Below are 20323 nucleotides of genomic sequence, written 5' to 3' on the forward strand. Positions count from 1 at the left end.
GTTACTATGAGTGAGTAATATTGCTATGAACATTGGTGTACAAGTATCCAAGTCTGCCTTCAGTTCTTTTCGGTATATACAGAAGTGGAATAGTAATTCTAAATTTAATTTTTGAGGAGTTGCCATACCATTTCCCACAGTGGCTACACCATTTGTATTCCTGCCAGCAATGCACAGGGTTCCAAGTCCTTCACATCCTTGCCAACAATGGTTATTTTTTATTTTTAGATAATAGTCTTCCTAATGAGTATAAAGTGGTGTCTTGTAGTTTTGATTTGTGTTTCCTTGATGATTAGTGATGTTGAGCATCTTTTCATGTGCTTATTGTCTATCTGTATAACTTCCTCAGAGAAATGTCTATTCAAGTCTTTTGCCCATTTTTTGAGTTTTTTGTTATTGTTATAGAAGTTCCTTATATATTCTGGATATTAACCTTTATCAGATATATGATTTGCAAATACTTTCTCCCATTCCATGGGTTGCCTTTTTACTATGTGTATATAGTGTCCTTTGATGCACAAAAGTTTTTAATTTTGATGAAGCCCAATTTATATGTTTTCTTTTGTTGTATTATTCTTTTGATGTTATATCCAAGAAACCATTGTGCATTCCAGTGTCATGAGGCTTTTCCCCTGTTTTCTTGTAGAAGTTTAATAGTTTTAGCAATTGTATTTAGGTCTTTGATCCATTTTGAGTTAATTTTTTATATGGTAAGGACCCAGTTTCGTTATTTTGCATGTGGATATCCAGTTTTCTCAACACCACTTGTTGACAAGACTGTCTTTCTCCATTGAATGGTCTTGACACCCTTGTCAGAAGTCATTCACCATCATATATGTGAGGATTTATTTCTGGGCTCTCTATTCTATTCATTGGTCTTTTCATGCTAGCACCACACAGTTTTGATTACTATAATTTGAATTAGTTTTGAAATTAGAAAATGTGAGCCCTCCAGTTTTGTTCTTTTTCAAGATTATTTTGGCTATCCAGAGTCTCTTGACATTCCACATGAGTTTTAGGATGGAATTTTTTTATATTTTGGCTAAAAAAATCATTGGGATTTTGATAGGGATTGTATTAAGTCTGTAGATTGCTTTGAGTAGTGTTGACGTCTTAACATTAAGTCTTCCAGTCTGTGAATATACATTGTATTTCCATTTATTTGTGTTTTCTTCAATTTCTTTCAGCAACATTTTAGTTTTCATTGTACAAATTTTTGCCTCCTTGGTTAAGTTTATTCCCAGGTATCGTATTCTTTTTTCATGCTATTGTAAATGAAATCATTTTCTTAATTTCATTTTTGGATTGTCCATTGTTAATAGTATAGGAATGAAAGTGATTTTTGTGTGTTGATTTTGTATCCTGCAACTTTGCTGAATTTGTTTTCTAGTTCTTTTTTTTATAAATGAACTCCAGGGTTTTCTGCTTTTCTTCACATAAAATCATGTCATCTGCAAACAGAGATCATTTGACTACTTTTCCAATTTGAATTCCCTTTATTTCTTTTTCTTGCCTAGTTGCTCTAGCTAGAACATCCAGTACTCTGTTGAATAGAAGTGCTAAAATTAGGCATCCTTATCTTTTTCCTGATCTTAGAGGAAAAGCTTTCATTGTTTCAATTTGAGTATAATGTTAGCTATGGATTTTTCATATATGGTTATTTATTATGTTGAAGTAGTTTCCTTCTGTTCTTAATTTGTTAAGTATTTTTATAACAAAAGGGTGTTGAATTTTGTCAGATGCTTTTTTCTGCATCAATCTTGAGATAATCATCATTTTTCCCTTCTTTCTGTTAAGGTAGTATATTACACTGGTTGATTTTCATATGTTAAGCTATCTTTTCATTCCAGGAATAAATCCTACTTGGTCGTGGTATATAATCCTTCTAGTGTATGCTGTTGCATTCAGTTAGTAGCATTCAGCTAGTATTTTTGGGAGGATTTTCACATCAATAAGAAATTCTGGTCTGTAGTTTTCTTTGCTTATAGTGTGTTTGTCTAGCTTTGGTGTCACGTAACATACCTTTAGCCTTTATAAAAAACATGTTTGGTCTCTTAAAGAACATTATGATCTTGATGAGCTATGTTTGGACTCGGGCTCATAGGATTTGATTCCATTTCCTGAAATAATTTATGTTTCCTGCCAGCTTGAATACATAACTTTGAGTAAGCAGTTGGCCATCTTGTGGCATTTACTGAAAACTCCATTGTGTTATGTTGCTTTAGATTGTAGTTCATTGTGTGTATCCTGGATCTTGTGGATAAGCTTAAATTACTGAAAATTCATTATAAAGATTGGTGGAACACTACAGGGAAGCTGTATAATTTTTATCATAAATCCAGTGTGTCACCTTTTAAGATTTGACTAGTTCTCATTATAATGCCCAAGCTATTTTAGTATTAATGCAATGGGACTAAAAGATTTAACATAGAAATAATGTCAACTTATACCTTTTACAAGTACCTTGAATGAATCACTGGTGGCTTTGGAGTCAACCCTTGTCTCTCTTCCATCACGTTAGTGTATTGGATAGCTAAAATTCATTTTTGAGCTCAAATTTGTGGATTTTTTCCTCTGCCAAAAGATACTTTTCTATAAAGGATGTATTTTTCATTTTTTTTCCCCCTGAACATTTAGATTTAAAGACTTTGTTCAAACAGTATAGATTGGTTTAGGAATACCACAGTAAGGTTACCAATTCATAAAATAATAAAGCATAATGCTTCTTGGATGATTAGAAATCATTTTAGATCTTGCAGGACGTTCGAGTCATTTGCATTAGTATCAGTTCATGTAAAGACTCTCTATGTAAAAGGTTCAGGACACTGAACTGAATTTACTCTGATGTACTTAAAAACAACAACTTGACAGAGAAAGACAAATACTGTATGATCTTATTTGTATGTGGACTGTAAAAAACAAAAAAAAAATCTCATAGGTCCAGAGAATAGGTTAGTGGTTGCCAGGGGCTGGGGGTGGGCGAAATGGGTGAAGGGAGTCAAAAGGTGCAAACTTCCAATTATAAAATAAATAAACCATGGAGAGGTAATGTATAACATGGTAGCTATAGTTAATAACACTGTATTGCATATTTGAAATTTGCGGAGAGATCTTAAGAGTTCTCATGACAAGGAAAAAAATTCTGTTAACTATGTATGGTGATAGATGTTAGCTAACTAGACTTACTGTGGTGATCTTTTCACAATATGTATAAATATCAAATCATTATATTGGACACCTGAAACTAATACAATGTTGTATGTCAGTTATACCTCAATAAAAAACAACAGCAACAACAACAGAATCTGGTATATCACTTATTTAACATTCCTTTTATGTGCTCATAAAAACAAGGTAAAACATAGGGGAAAGTTTTTAAACGGTTTTGCTTTGTGACTCATTTTTGGAGTCTAACATTTTAGTATGTTATGTGACATTTTAGGCCTTCCAGCCATTTTACCTGAACCAAAAAAAAAAAAAAAAAAAGAGAGAGAGAGACTTTTGAACACTTGAAAAAATTATGTATTCATAATGGCCATGATGCAGGTAGATCCTGCATTTTAATTTTAGTGTTTCTCACTTAACGTAGTTGGCAGCACAGAGTAGCACATAACATCTTTCCCCCCCAAAAAATGTTTAAGGTAGTTTTCCAAAGAGAATTTTGTTTTAATTGATACTCTTCTGCCATAGCAGTGAACTAGTACTGTAGAATAGAGATTTTATGTAATTTAATGTATCAACAGCCTAGGTGTTTGTTAATCTTGGTCTGAAAGGAAACATTCATGGTAAGACATAAATTTGAGAAATTATTTACTTGGTTTTTTTGCATCAATGCCCTATCTTCCATCCTAGGTCTATCATTTGGCAAGTGTACGCTTACGTGATTTATGTTTAAAACTGGATGTTTCAAATGAGTTAAGAAGGAAGATATGGACATGTTTTGAATTCACTTTAGTTCACTGCCCTGATCTGATGAAAGACAGACATTTGGATCAGCTCCTCCTTTGTGCATTTTACATCATGGCAAAGGTAACGTGTAAGTTGGGGGAAGCTCTTAGCCCTATTTGCTGTATTTGCAGCATGACATGAAAGTCTGTTCCACTTGACCATTAGTTTGCATTAAGTTCTGTAAGCCAACTATGCCCACCATTGCTAATTAAGTGATAAATTCCAGCTACTGTATCTATTCTTTGGACTCTCCATTTAGTTTTATAATAATCAGCCTTCTCACTTCATAAGAACATATTGGTTGTAAAGAAGTTGGAAAAGATCTTAGAGATCATTTGTAGTAGTGTTTCTCTACACTGCTAATGTGAACAGCACCATTTCCATTCCCACCCCATGACACCTCTAATTTTGTACTTTAAAGTAAAATGATCATTACATTTAAGATAACCAAGTCCCAGAGCTGAAAGTAACTTGGCTAGAGTTACACAGTAAGTGACAACTTGTCATCTCCTGATTCACAATCTTGTGTAAAACAGCTTCTGTACTATATTGCTTTCCAGTGATATATTACACCCACCTCAGAGGAGCATTTTACTTTCCAGTTATTACAACCTGTTTTAAGTCATAAAATAGCATATCTTACTTGTTTTTAAAAATTCTGTTTTATCTGAAACAATCATCTGTAACCTTGGGCTTAACCACATTAACCATGCTGGCAGTTCTAGCAGATGTACATGTTAGGACCTTATTTTTAAGCTTTTTGACGCAGAGGACATGTTTTCAAACTCCTTTGTGACTCCCCTCTCATGTTGCCTCTTTAAAATCTCTATACGAAATAGGTATTAATAAATATTACTAACTAGTTATTTGTTTTCTTGAAAACTGTCAGAGTTCAGCCTTTGCCATTTCTATGGAGAACATCATTATGAAGAATAGGTTTAGTACTAATGGACAGTGAAATAGAAGAAGAGAGTAATTTAAGTGAACTTTGTGACAACAAATAGACTATAGGGGATATTTTTATGGATCATTAATTTATCTTCTTTCATTTGGCCACCATTGTGACTTTTCGATCTAAGCATTAGAAACCCTACAGTCTGTCCTGAAATGTTAAACATCTAATCCTATAATAACTGCTCAGATTTATTGTGAATCACCACAAGAATTTTCTGTCCTTTAGTATGTGGTTAATTTACTTTTAAATAAGTACTTAAAAACTAATAAAACTGGAGACTGCAAGGGATTCAGCAGATCTGAGTTTTCTTATATCATTCTTTTTATAAAGAAGTGCATTTTCAGTAGTTATACCATGGCAATCTTAGTGCTTTTGATTAATGAAACTATTAGCTGAGTCCCCACAGGCCACAAAGCCTGAACTTTTAAGGTAGTAAAAGTCATAAATGGTAGTGAATTTTAGTCATGGAATGGCCTGGGGTTAATGGCTTTCTGCAAGACTGCTCTCAGTGCCAGCCTATAATTGAAGTTTTTCTTCAGAGCCATTTTTCTTTTAAAAACAGTTGATAAATGTAGTTTTTATTTTCCTTAGGTAACAAAAGAAGAAAGAACTTTTCAAGAAATAATGAAAAGTTATAGGAATCAGCCCCAGGCTAATAGTCACGTGAGTTACATTATTTTTCCTCCTGTCCAAAAATAGATTTGTACTATTTCTCTGCTGACAAGTCATATAAAAGGTAAACTTCTTGTATAGTTTTACTATAGATTTTTTGGTTTAATGGACACCATCAAACTCAAGACAGTTCCATTAAAGAACAGTTTTGGTAGAAGCCAGAAATCTTGCTGCCTCTGACTCATCCGTATATTTGCGTTTATTTCTCATACATTCTCTTATTCCATTTGTTCATTTGTTGAGTGGTGACATTTTCCACTAGAAAATCTAATAAAAAATATATGATAATCTTCAATTGTATGAGACTTGATTCTCTGATGATATTTAAATCCAGTGAAATTTGAGGACTTATTAACTTAAGTTGAGCTTCTTTTGCCATCTGCTAAGAACCTTAATATTTGCATCTTTGAATAGATATCAGGCATTTCTGATAATGCTATTAAAATAGCCATAGTGAGAATTCTGTACAGCCTTTCAGTCATGGAAATATAAAATGTTAGCATAGTGGCCTGGCACATGGTAAGCATTTAATAACTGTTAGCTCTATATTATTGTTATTATTGTACCTGAAAAGCAAAGGACCAGGTTATCTTAAGGCTTTGGCTGTGCAGGAGCCTGATTCCTCTGCTGTAAAGGAGCATAATGGCTTCTCTGGCCCTGGTGATCTGCCATCTTAGACAGGACAAAAGATGTGGTGGCTCATATATCCCTGGCCCTGGTACCAGTAGCTGTATGCTCTTCTAAGAGAGCCCTGCAAATAATTTCACTTGTTTACTCAAACCCCAAATACACTGATTGCAATATAGAGATATTAGAAGAGCCAAATATAGGCATTTGTTGTATCCTGTGACAGGCCAGAAGAGGCCTAATTTCTGGGCCTCATCAGAAAGATCCCTCCCTCAGGAACAGAGCTTTCAGAGGTTCAGAGTATCCCTAAAGATCATTAAGGTGAAGTTAGTGTGGGTCAAAAAGTGGGCCAAGCCACAGCTTCCTAAATATTCTCTCAATACCAATGTCCATAGGATGAGGGGAAATGGGTTGTGTCTTTCCACTATCTTGGAGGTGAAAAATAGTTTAGGGGCAGGGAGGCGGACAGATTTTCATGTGGCCATCTGAAAGGAGATGAGCATGGGATGGGAACAGGAAAATAAGCCCCAAAGAGACAGATGATTCTCATGTAAGGAATTAAAAGGAAGAAGGGACAGGGTCAGATCTTTGAAGTTGCTTTTATTTGATGAAACTTGCTCATGGTGTTTAGTTGGTACTTACTTAATTGTTCTATTTTGTAAACTCCTACAATGGCACATTTTAGGTGGTAGGCTTTTCTAAGATGTTGGCCGTAATCTACATTTGCCAGGCTGCTAACATCTTGCCCTTGAATCTCACCTGTACATAAAAAGACAAATCCTTTCCAACTGGCTTGATATCTTGCTCTTCTTATTTTGGCTTTGCTTAACTTGTGCCTCTTTGGGCCTCAGGAGTCTTTTTTTTTTCCTTTCTGACCTATAGGTCTATAGAAGTGTACTGTTGAAAATTATTCCAAGAGAAGTTGTGGCATACAATAAAAACGTGAATGCTGATTTTGAAATGACAGATTGTGGTAAGTTGCCCAACTTAACATTATGTAGTACACCTTTGATTACATTGTACATAATACAATGGATGTCAGACAACATGGAGTCAGTGATATAGGTGGGGTGGATAATGCATATGTGTTTTGGGAAAAAACAAATGAGTTTGAGATAAGGATGGGTCAAGTGCCTTCCTCCAAAGAGGTTGTGTATTGAAACCATTAATTTGTGCCTTGTTGATTGTGTTTTAAAAGTTTCCTAGTATACTTACACACATTAATAAAACATATATAAGACACTTAATAAAATTCAAAAATACATCAGAATTACAGGGAAAGTATGATAGCCATCAGTGATGTGCCTGGGGAGACAATTAAGGACGCATCCTGTTACTAATAAGTGTATTGGTATTCTGCCACCACCAGCAAGGTTACCACCTTGTTGCTACCATCATGCTAAGACTTCAGGCACTAGTGATTTTTTTTTTTTTTTTAAGAAAGGAGAATCATAAACTGACTATACTTCAATTAAAAAAAAAAGAAAGGAGAATCAAATGTTCAGTATTCATATGTTGTAAGTTGTGAAAATGCCTCTGCTGCCCATCTCCTTTTTCTTGTCTCATCTTTCCATTTCTTAGTGTGTATATATGTGTACAGGTGTGTATAAGTACCATGATTTATTTAATTCCATAATGTGGGACATTTAGGTTGTTTCCAATTATCCACAGCTTTGTGAGGAACAGTATTGTAGCTTGATCTTTGGTCTAGTTCTTAGAGAAAATTGACTGGGTCAAAGACTTTTTTTTTTTTTTTTTTTTTAATTAAGGAACTGCTAGCGAGTATCTGGGATACACGGAGCAATGAAGTTCAAAAGAGTAGAATTTGGGGGGAGGGTATATCTCAAGTGGTAGAGTGCATGCTTAGCATGCATGAGTTCCTGGGTTCAATCCCCAGCACCTCCTCTAAAAATAAACAAACACCACCCCAACCAAAACAAAGATAATTAAATAGTGCAAAAAGAGAGTAGAATATGGTACATTACCTGCCAAAAAATTTGAGGTAAGTGAGGGTTAGCTACTCTATCTACAACATAAAGATTTCAGATCCAATTCTGCTTTATATACATTTATTAACATTTCTGTTTTGAAATGAAAAAGTTCATAGCTAAATAAAATCATGTTTAGTTAGAATCCAGGGTCCTAGAGAATAACTGTTGGAATTGGAATAACACAGAATCATGAAGACTATAGTATCTACCTCCAGAAATTTCTAATCCAAGAAGGACATGAAATCGTTTTAGTTGATCCATATAACAAGAATAACCTACAAGATTGTCACTAAACCAGTATTTACTGCCTTGGGACAGTGTGTCTCAGGACGGTAATAGGGAAGAGGAACTATGCATAGAAAATTTGAGAAGTTTAGAATTAAAGTGAACATGTGTTTTTTTCTAACTGCAGAATTTCTCAGAGCCTGTAATATACTAACATGTATTCTGAGTTTCTAAGAGAAGGATATAATATGCAGCATTTCCTCAACTTATTTGGTTACATAGCTTTTTTCTGCTCTATTAAGATCCAGCAAAAGTAGCAAGAGTAAAAAAGACATCCAAACTGGGACTGAGAGTCCTCTGGTGATTCCCTGTGGCTGCTTGGCCCTTGGACCATGTTTGAGTTTTCTGATTTTCCTAAGGTGGAAGCATGCTTCAACCCATATTCTCACTGTTTGCAGGCCAGTGCATTGAGAATGAGAACTTTTTTTCACATGCTGAATTCTTTTTAATTGCCAGTAGTTTTCTTAGTTCCTGTATGTACAGATAGGAGATGGCTTGTAATACTCTTTCCCCACAAAAAGTAGGCTAGAGGTCTACCTGGTATTGTAAACTTTCCCAGAGTTACACCAATAAATAGGAAAGCACCTTGGAGCAAGCTGTCATTTTATAGCTAAGGACACCAGCTATAGGCTGAGCACAGAGGGTCCTGTTGTGCATGGGAGATTAAGGCTCTTTGAGCACCTGTCACCTGCCATGTATTCGCAGAAAAATAAACACAAGCACTTCATTTTGCTTCTTCCTTAATATATGAGGATACACGTTACCTTTTAGGGTCATTCCACCTTTCTCAAAGAGCCGGTATGAATATCTGCAGGCCCTGTTGTTATCTGAAGCTCAGGGTTTGCCACTGCTGCCCGTACTCTGAAGCTCAGTTTAGCTAAACTCCAGCCCAGAGCTGGTGCCTATCTCAGGGCCACCAGTGACAGTGAGCTCAACAGGTAAAGTTGTGAAAACAATCTTGCTGAAGTGGTATCTAGAAAATAGAGTATCACTTTAACTTTACATGTTTGCATTTCTCAAAACTCCAATGGAATTTACCCACAATATAGATGGATTTCTGAACCTTTTCTAAAAATACTGTCTTACATTAAGATCTAGGTTTATTTGATTTTTTTTCTTTTGTATTGTGGAGAGAGTTGTGATTCAAATCACTAATTTATAGATTAAAGTACACCTATCACAACACTGAATTCTTTTGACAGACTTGGAAGATGCTACAAAAACACCTGACTGTTCCGTTGGACCAGTGAAAGAGGAAAGAGGTGATCTTATCAAATTTTACAATACAATATATGTAGGAAGAGTGAAGTCATTTGCATTGAAATACGACTTGGCAAATCAGGACCATGTGGTATGTTTTATATTTTACTACTTTATTAATATCTGTACTCATAATTGAATTACTGTGAGTTTATTTTTCTAGATAAGTGTTTCATAGTTAAAGCCTTACTGATGCATTTTATAGGGGAAAACATACTAATAATTAATCAGAGAGTGATTAAGGCTATGATATGACAGAGACCAGAGGAAATCATGGAAATTTTATCCATACTGTGATCATGTTGCTAGAAATTGTATATGCACATGGGCAAGGACTAGATGGGAACATGGGAAAATGAAAACAATTCTGGTAATTTTTTTCTTGGTTTTGATTTCTGTTGTTATATTTCTAAGATAAGTGTTTTTCTCAAGATAAAAAAAAAGGAAATAAACAGGCTTGAATCAATAATAGAAGCCACACTACGAAATTTTTATGCAGACTCTAAACTTGGCAGTGCCAAGCAGATCTCTGAAAGTATTATCAGTGTATAAGCTGAAGTTGGTTCCCGGGACACCAGACTTCAGTTATAAGAAAATGGGACTCAGTAGAAGCTGCATCCAGCCAGGAGCCATATATGTGTGTCTGTGTCTCTCTCTACATTTCTGTCCTTCTGCATTTCAAGGAATATGTTCTGTGATTATCCTCAGAAGCCATGACTACTCATCCTACTCCCTCACTTCCACCTCCCCTGACCATGTGCAGTACTGTGAATATCTCTATCATTAGCCAGTTGAAAAAAAAAAACTAGTTTTATTAGCTTCAAGTGAAGATGATGAGTGAAGTATCAATTAAGGAGTCACCTCCATTTATTTTGGAATGGAATGGAAACACTGTATAGATTATTTTTAAAAAGTACAATCCTTTCTCAGGTAACTCTGTCCCTAAATCTTTTGCATTTTTGTATAAAGTCTTAACCATTTCGTTAAGAGATTTGTTCCATGTTGGATTCATCCTGCTGGCTCACAGAAATTCTCTGCTTCTCTTTTATTCTCTGTGCTGCTAATTTGCTTGTGGGTGTGTGTGTGGAGAAAGATTCTTATTGCAAGTGCTAGGACATAGATTACTCTTTGCTCCACTTTATGAGCATAGACATGGGGTTCCTATGCTCCTGGTTTACTGCTTTTTTGTCTTGCCCAGAATTCTTCAAGATTTCCTGAAAGATCCAGGAAAATAAATTTTAGTTTGTTAGTAATTGTTGAAAAATGAGAGTTAATAAACTATTTCCTTGATTGTTTCAGCCATAAATATAAGCTCTGACAGTGTAACTGACTCCTAACTAGAAGATACCAATAAGAATAAAAATACACTAAAGAAAAAAAAAAGAAAAGTTCCATGTTGACCCTTCACCCTTGCTGGGAAGGGACAGGTCAGAATAAAAATACGGTAGGATTAAAAAAAAGAAAACTTTTATCTTCAAAATACTTCCTCTTGTGTTATTTCAGATGGAAGCTCCACCGCTCTCTCCTTTTCCACATATTAAGCAACAGCCAGGCTCCCCACGCCGCATTTCCCAGCAGCATTCCATTTATGTTTCCCCACACAAGAATGGGTCAGGCCTTACGCCAAGGAGTGCTCTGCTGTATAAGTTCAATGGCAGCCCTTCTAAGGTAAGGTGCATGTGAACTCTACTGCAAAACAATTACGTACATGTGTTAAAAATTGGATTTCACATATCCAATTAGTAATCTTTAATCTTTTTTTTGCAAAGTTACTACTAATAAATATGCACTGTTACTGTGGCAAGTTTCCTGTGATCAAGAGCAGTGTATTCAGTTGAGGTAATTTAATCCACTGTGATTGATGTGGTATTGGGGGAGTTCACAGCCCATTGAATCCCTGCTCAAGTATGATCTTAAGAAGGACCAGTAAGGCAACACTTGCAAGTGGTCAGTCATGGGGAACAAGTATAAAGAAAGGTCTTAGAAGTGAAAGTTAATTTGGTACATGGCAACCAGCATAGTGAAAAGTCTGAAAGCAAAGGCCTCTTACTTACAAACAGCTCTGTGGTTATCTCCGTGTTTATTCCTGTATAGTGATGAAGATGTGACAGGGACATGATTGCTGTTTTCAGATATTTCAAGGGCTGTCAAGCAGATATGTTTAGAATCTCTCCAGAAGCCAGAATCGCTACCAACTGGAAGAAATTGTAGTGGGACAGATTATAACTCAGTCCAAATACATGGCAGCTCTTTAACTTACTAGTTTCTCATTTAGTTCGACAAATACCTATTGAGTTCCTACTATACTTAGCAAACAAACAAAGTTGACTGAGATATAATACCTCACAGATTTGCATTTCTTCTTCATCGAAGTTAGTTTCCTATAAAAATGTTTAGAAGAAATTCTTGCATAAAATCAGAAATGGGATCAGCTGACTTCTAAGGAAGTGATTCCAAAATCATAGGTGAGAATTGCCTGGGCAGCTTATTGAACACAGATACCTGACTGAATCACAAAGCTCTGGCAGGCAAGTTCCCTAGACAGTCGTGATGCACGGCTTTCAGGAACCACTCCTCTCAGGCTGGTTTATAGACTAGCAACATCAGCATCACCTGGAAGCATGTTGGAAATGCAGACACTCAGGCCTCACTCCGGCCCTGCTGAATTTGAATCTGCATCATTAACAAGGTCCCCCAGATGATTACTAAGCACGCTGAAGTTTGAAAAGCATTGTTTCAAGAGGAGGATCTCAAACTTTAGGGAGAATCAGAATTACCTGGAGAGTCTGATAAAATATAAGTTGTCGGGTCCCGCCTCCAGAATCTCTGATCTGATTCAGTGGATACAGGGTGAGATTTGACAATTTGTATTCCTAATAAATTCTTCAATGCTTCTGCTGCTTCTGGTCTAATGTCCACATTTTGAAAACTACCACTATAAGGTAAATTCAATTTTTAAAATCACCTGAAAAGATTTGTTCTAATCACCCTTATTAGACTGCCTAGATTCAAAAAATATTCTCTACCCCAGTGTTTGGCTTTGGATGGAGGATAGAGGGCAGGAAAAAGCAGTTAGCTTAGTTCTTTGCTACTGTTTCCCCTTTTTCACCTTTTACACACATGTCCTCTATTTTTGCACAGAGTTTGAAAGACATCAACAACATGATAAGGCAAGGTGAGCAGAGAACCAAGAAGCGAGCAATAGCCATCGATGGTGATGCAGAATCACCTGCCAAACACCTCTGTCAAGAAAATGATGATGTTTTACTTAAACGACTACAAGATGTTGTCAGTGAAAGAGCTCATCATTAGTGCCCTGCCCATTTCTATGATAAAAGCACTTGTAGGTTGTTTTGCAGAAAGTTGGGGCTCTATCTTTCCAAACATTCAGGTAGTAAGTATCACTGAGTTACAAGAAACATCACACCAAAATTAAGCATTTTGGTTCTTTTACATATATTCAAAACACAGTAGACAAAGATGTATTTTGAGTTGAATTGTAAAGGAATGTTTTAAGTGCCTTTTAAACATATTAATAGTCATAGAATTTTTAAAATATTTTCCTTGGGTTTTTCAGATGAAGTAAGGAGAAACCTCATAATTTTTTTAATATAATTTTTTAAATAATCAAATATCTTCCTCTGGGCTTTGTGATATGAGTGTGAATAATCTATTTTTGGTAAGTGTGCTTTGAAATGTTTGTACTCACAATTTAATATTAAGTAGTGGTTGGGTCCCGTGGCATCTAGGCCAGAGGATGTTACATCAGCCTGTGTCTGACCCAGTGTAGTAACTCCACATCCAGGCGCCACTACCATTCTGGGCTGTCCAGATCACTTCTCATGCCCTTCCTCTCCTTGAGCAGAAGCGGATTTGTACCTGAATCCATGCATTACCCCCACTCCTTGCTTTCCAACCCTAAGCCCTCTTAGCCTGGTGTCGCAACCTAATAAAGAGGTACTTTTTAAAACTATTATCATTTTGTTTTCCAAACCATTAACTTAATTATACATGATTATACTATGTCATACAATTCTCAAAATAAGCTGCTTCTCAGTCTAGTAGAGTAAAATACAGAAAAGAGTTGTTAGAAACTAAATTTCCTTAATGGGAAATTATATTACCATGATAATATGTGAGATACTATTTTTGAGGTCATCATAAGATCAGTTGTTCTCAGTGTCTGATTGATTCCCTAAGGACAGTTGAAACCTTTTTCAAAACCACATTAATATCACCTCACGCCTTATGGTTACACTATACATCAGTAAAACAGCTGCTTATCACTATCCCCTCTTTGTTCTCAGTATCACTGAAATGTGAGTTTCCCTTCAAGTTTGATCACTGGGGCCCCTTAAGGATGTTTTCCAGGGCTAGGGGTGCAGCTTTCCAAAGAATCAGCTGTTCAATATTCACTTTTTCTACTGTGTTTTCAGAATCTGGAAGGACATGGGTAAGTCATTGTTAATTAATTTTGAGAAGATGTTAACAAATGTATATTTTTTTAACCACAAAACTTTACTTTTTAAAATGCAAAATATTTACCCTGTGTCTAACCGTGGCTAATTTGAATTAGTCAAAGATTTGACTATGAATTAGTAATTACAATTATTAGGAATTTTATTTTTAAATTTTAAGAAGAAAAGTGATTTTGGTCACATTATACTTTTCTGAAAATTACATCCTCATTTTTTGTGTAGTATCTACACATGTTATAAGCCAAATAACATCGAGTCTGCCTTGAATCCTTGTATATATTTTTATGTAGCTATAACTATTGTGTCATTTTCATCATCGTTGTTAATGTGCAAAATGTTGTACGTTGTCTTTATAAGAAACTCTGGACATGTTTTTATCAGTTTTCAAGACTGGATATCAATGTACATAAAATGGTTAATAAAATATTGGAGTTTTTGAGATTATTGAAAAAATTCTACTTGTGCTCTTTTCAGTGTGATTAGATGCAATTGTGCAGCCATCTAGAACCTATATCTCTTTAAATTTCTACTTTATATCTTTTAAATATCTTAGTATAACTTAAAACATAATGTTCTTGGTGCTTTCCAGGAGCTAGGAAAAGAATGGGGAGTGGCTGATGACTACAGGCTTTCTCATGAGGTGATGAAAATAATTTTGAAACTTGATATAGGCAGTGATTGTATAACATTGTGAATTTATTAAATGACACTGAATTTTACACTTTATAATGGTTAATTTTAGGTGAATTTCACCTCAATTGAAAAAAGGCCTTAGACACATATAAAGAAACAATTATTTCAAGACCTTGAAATGGACCAAATCATGATACTAAATTAAGGAAAAGGGTTCTTCTTAGGAGTGCTTTCAGGTGTACTTCTCCATTTGAGACAGCTTAAAAGCTCATTTTTAATGACCATTTTTATGTGGTTAGATTATGTTAAATCAGATTTTTTTTAAAGGTAATATTCCTTATATGAAAAAGATTAAAGGTTTTGTATGCTTCCCTTTAAAACAAGCTTTATTGTCTGCTTCCAAGGACTTCAAATAGCTAACCATTAAAATTCATTTCTTTTACTCAAAAAAAAAAAAGATAAATAGGTTCTAGGGGTGTAAAGTACAACATGATAAATATTGTTGTATTTTATATATGAAAGTTAAGAGAGTAAATCCTGAGTTCTCATCCTTCCTCCAAATCTGTATTTCTTTAATTTTGTATTTATGTATAATGATGTTCACTGAACTTACTGTGACGATCATTTCATGATGTATGTGGGTCAGATCATTGTGCTATGCACCTTCAACTTATATACAGTGTTCTATCTCAATAAAACTCGAAGGAAAAAAAAAGGTAATATTCCTGCATGTTTTAATTTTATTCCTTTACAGTACTTTCACTAAGTCAACAAGCCTTATTGGCTGTTTACTATATGTGGCTCTTTGCTAGGTGCTAGGGATAGAAGGGTGAACTAGGCACAGTTCCTGTCCTCAAGGTATAATATTTGTAGCCCATTAATAAAATGAGATAAGTATAGTAATATAGCTCTACACAAAGAGGGATGGTGTTAGCACAGAGAAGGGAATGATTCACTCTGCCTGGACAAATGTGTCAGGGAAGTCTAAACTCACTCTAAAGTGGGGGCTAAGTGGTATTTTAGTCCTTAGGGATGAATAACTTTGCCAGGGCAGTAGAATATTCAAAGAACACAACTCAGTAGAAAGGCCCAGAGGCATGGAAGTACTACTATAGGTTTGGGAAGTGCAGAAGTTTGGTGAGACTGGGAGGTAGTGTCCGTATGCAAAAGTGCAGGGCTAGAAAGGGGCCTTCCATAGCTGAGCTCTAAGCTGGGTAAAGAGCTCAGGCTTGGTCATTTCCAGTGGTTCTTAGCATTGGCTGCAGCTAGGGAGTTTTGAAAAACACATCAGTGAGTGGGTTTCTCCCCAGAGATTTCTGATTGAGAACCACAGCTCTAGGCCATGAGGAGCCACTAAAGAGGTTTTAATTTTAAGTGGATAATGACAAAACCTGATGTTTATTTATTTTAGAGCAGCAGTTCCCTAACTTGCCCAAAGATGAGGATTACCTGAGACATGTTAACAATACAGATTCCTAGGCCCCATCCTTGATGGAAGGAAATCTCCAGGGAAAGGACTTAGGAATTTTGTCAACTTGTTCCAAGTGATATTTACCCTCAAGCAAGTTAGAGACCTCCTGACAGTACTTCTCGGACTTGCAGAGTTTAGGAATCACTAGGGATTGTTAATCTTGTTAAAAATGCAGAGTCTGGGATTGGGCCTGAGATTTTGCTTTTCTAACAAGCTCTCACATCACGCCAATGCTACTAGGCCAAGGACTACACTTGGTTTTTTTGTTTGTTTTAATTTTTTTTTATTGAGTTATAGTCAGTTTACAAAGTTGTGTCAATAGGACTACACTTTGAATAGCAAGTTCTAGAATCTGGAAGCTATGTGGAGGATAGACTATGTTAGACTGATATGAGAGACAAATTAGTAGTTCTTGGTATTTTTGCACTTCTGATTGTCACAACTGGGCATAGGGGTGGTGCTACTGGTATCTAGTGGGTAGAAGCCAGAGATGCTGCTAAACATCCCACAGTGCAGAGGACAGTCCCCCACAACAAAGAACTATCCAGCCCAAAGTGTCAGTAGTGCCAGTCTTTGAATTAATTAAACACCTGGGCAAGAAGAGCTGTAGGCTTTAGTTCATGTACTGGTGATGGGGATAGAAAAGGAACCACCGAGGGTCACCTAACTCTGGTCAGGTGTGAGGTGCCAGTCAGGGATGGCTTCAAAAGGAAGATGACTTTCCAGAAAGGATTAATGGTAACAGATTCCAGGTTGGGTAACTAATACCCACGTGGGGTTATTTGGCATCAATGACAGACTCTTAATATGTTAAGAGAAGAAAATATTCCTTAGGTTTCAGATTCTACGTGTAGCGCAGTGGTTCCATCAAATTTCCCAGTGGTAAGAATCACCTTTGAGGGCTTATTAACTATGCAAATAGTGTAGTACACAAACAGGTTTGTTAAGCATCCCAGGCTACTGTTTTCCAGGAAGTTCAGAAGTACCTGTCTAGAGTCCAACAGAAGAGTTTAATGGCCAAGAATATGGAGATCCTGGTTCAAGCATCCGCCTTGACACAATCCACACCAAACCAAGTCGGACTTAACTACTTACCTCAGGTAGGTCGTCATCACTTAAGGAACTAATTAATTATGGAAAATAACATTCATCATAGAAAAATTAGAATGTGTATAAGCAAAAAATGAAAATTCTATTCCCATCAACCCGAGATGACCTTTTCAAATTTTAAAAGGTTTTATTGTGGTTGCCAAGGGGGAGGGGGGTGGGAAGGGATAGACCGGGAGTTCAAAATTTGTAGATACTGACAGGCATATGTAGAATAGATAAACAAGATTATATTGTATAGCACAGGGAAATATATACAAGATCTTGTGGTAGCTCACAGCGAAAAAAAAATGTGACAATATATGTGTGTTCATGTATAACTGAAAAATTGGGCTTTACACTGAAATTTGACACAACATTGTAAAATGACTATAACTCGATAAAAAAAAGTTTTAAAAATGAAAAAAAAAGGTTTTATTGCAGTTATTTTTCACATGAAGGAAATTGTGTAAATCTTTTATACTATGATGAATTTTTCCCAGCTTTATTGAGGTATAATTTACATAGAACAAAATGTACCCGTTTTAAGTGTATAGTTTGAGGAATTTTAGTAATTACATATGATTCTATGACTACCACCACAATCCTCACTTAGTTGTGCTTTGCTTTATTGTGCTCCACAGATACTGTGGGGTTTTTTTTACCAAATTGAAAGTTCATGCATCAAGCAAGTCTATTGGTGCCATTTTTCCAACAGCATTTGCTCACTTCGTGTCTCTGTCACAATTTGGTAACTCTCCCAATATTGCAAACTTTTTCATTCCTATTATATTTATAGTAATCTGTGATCAGTGATCTTTGATGTATGATATTATAATTGTTTGGGGCGCCGCGAACCACACCCATGTAAGACAGTGAACGTAATCGATAAATGTTGTGTGCGTACTCACTGCTCCACCAACCTGTTGTTCTCCAGTCTCTACCCTTCTCGTTGGGCCTCCCTATTCCCTGAGACACAACAATATTGAAATAGGCCAATTAATAAGTCTACAGTAGCCTCTAAGTGTTCAAATGAAAGGAAGAGTCAATCGATGTGGCAAACTTCATTGTTGTCTTACTTCAAGAAATTGTCACAGCCACCCCAACTTTCAGCAACCACCACCTTGATCACTCAGCAGCCATCAACACTAAGACAAGACCCTCCACCAGCAAAAAGATTACAACTCACTGAAGGCTCAGATGATGGCTAGCATTTTTTGGCAATTAAGCATTTTTTAATTACAGTATGTACATTGTTGTTTCAGACATAAGGCTATTGCACACTTAATAGACTACAATATAGTGTACACATAACTTTTATATGCACTGCGAAGCCAAAAAAATCTGTGTGACTCTTTATTGAAATATTTGCTTTATTATAGTGGTCTAAAACTAACCCCACAATACCTCTGAGGTATGCCTGTATAGAACATTTCCATCACTTTAAGAAGTTTTCTTTTTTCCCTCTAATATTCCCTGCCCTTCCCACATCCTCCCCACCACATGCCCAGGCAACCAATGGTCTGCTTCTTGTCACCATAGTTTTGCCTTTTGTAGAGTTTCATATAAATGTATGTATGCACAGAATGTAATCTTTGGTATTTTTCTGTCACTTAGAATAATGCATTTGAGATTCGTTAACATTGTACGTATAAATGTTTCTTTTTATTGCCGAGCAATTTTCCATACCTTTGTTATACTATAATTTGTCTTATCTAATCACCAGTTCATGGACATTTGGGTTGTTTCCAGTTTGGGGCTATTAATAATTATAAACATATGCATGCAAGTCTTTGAACATATATTTTTATTTCTCTTTTATTCCCTTATGAGTTGGATTACTGGGCCAAATGGTAAGTACATGTTTAACTTCATAAGATATTGCCATGTGCTTTTTCAAAATGAACCATTTTGCATTCCCAACAGCAGTGTGTAAGAGTTCCATTTGCTCCACGTTGCATCTACCTTTTTTTTTTTTTTAATTGAAGTATAGCTGACAAACAACATTGTGTTAGTTTCAGGTGTAGAGCAAAGTGATTCATTCATATATATATATATATATATATATATATATATATATATATATATGAATATATATATATATACACTTCACCCTGGGGCTCCCACTGGGAGCGCCCCACTTGGCTGCTACAAGAAGCTGATGGAGTACTATAAGAATGGAGACCTGTCCTTCAAATATGTGAAGACTTTCAACATGGATAAGTATGTGGGCCTTCCTCAAGACCACTGAGAGAGCTACCACTCCTTCATGTGGAACAAATTCTTCAAGCACGTTGACATTTACCCAGAAAAAGCCACCTTCTGGATGGGAATGCAGCTGACCTGCAGGCTGAGGGTGATGGATGGGATTGAACTGTTTGTTGGAGGCATCAGCCCTGAGGGACTCATTGCCTTCAACAAGTTGGGTTCTGGTCTGGTGTCCAGGATTTGTGTGAAGACATTGGCATGGACACTACCCTGGCCAAGGCTAGGTTCTTCGGTGGAGATCTCACCATGGCTCTGACAGTAGGCATGGGCACTGTCTTCATCACAGGTGCTCGCAAGGCGTTTGCTCTGTACAAGGCCATCGAAAAGGGAATGAAAAATATGTGGACCATGTCTGCCTTCAAGTAGCATCCCCACACAATGTGTGTGACGAGGATGCCAGCCTGGAGTTGAAAGTGAAGACTTTCAAGTATTTCAGAGGTTTAATGCTTGTTCATAACAAGTTGGTGGACCCCTTGTACAGTATCAAAGAGAAAGAAACAGAAAAGCCAGGCTTCTAAGAAACCATAACATTGATTAGCCTTTGCTAATCCTAATGTCAAGTACCTCACTGGGACAGGTAGGTCTTTCTGGAATTGTTTTTAGGAGGACAGAATTTTATTTCTTTAATCTAGTGTGGTTACTCCAGATA

General features: G+C 36.1%; 1 protein-coding gene and 1 pseudogene across 4 annotated transcripts in view; both read left to right on the plus strand.

Annotated features, from left to right (window-relative positions):
• The window catches only part of RBL1 (RB transcriptional corepressor like 1), a 47024-nt gene extending 31455 nt beyond the window's left edge, over nucleotides 1-15569 (plus strand). For all 4 annotated transcript variants that reach the window (XM_031433852.2, XM_031433853.2, XM_064475711.1 and 1 more), the window contains 6 exons: nucleotides 3853-4029; nucleotides 5495-5566; nucleotides 7085-7175; nucleotides 9681-9829; nucleotides 11242-11406; nucleotides 12880-15569. In XM_031433852.2, the coding sequence (XP_031289712.1) occupies nucleotides 3853-4029; nucleotides 5495-5566; nucleotides 7085-7175; nucleotides 9681-9829; nucleotides 11242-11406; nucleotides 12880-13050 (825 nt within the window). In that variant the 3' untranslated portion in view covers nucleotides 13051-15569. The remainder of the gene's footprint in view (nucleotides 1-3852; nucleotides 4030-5494; nucleotides 5567-7084; nucleotides 7176-9680; nucleotides 9830-11241; nucleotides 11407-12879) is intronic.
• A 3923-nt stretch (nucleotides 15570-19492) lies between these two features.
• LOC135318548 (glucosamine-6-phosphate isomerase 1-like) lies at nucleotides 19493-20192 on the plus strand (annotated as a pseudogene).
• The last annotated feature ends 131 nt before the right edge of the window (nucleotides 20193-20323 follow it).

The sequence above is a fragment of the Camelus dromedarius genome, chromosome 18 (genome assembly GCF_036321535.1).
Source record: "Camelus dromedarius isolate mCamDro1 chromosome 18, mCamDro1.pat, whole genome shotgun sequence".
Classification (NCBI taxonomy): domain Eukaryota; kingdom Metazoa; phylum Chordata; class Mammalia; order Artiodactyla; family Camelidae; genus Camelus; species Camelus dromedarius.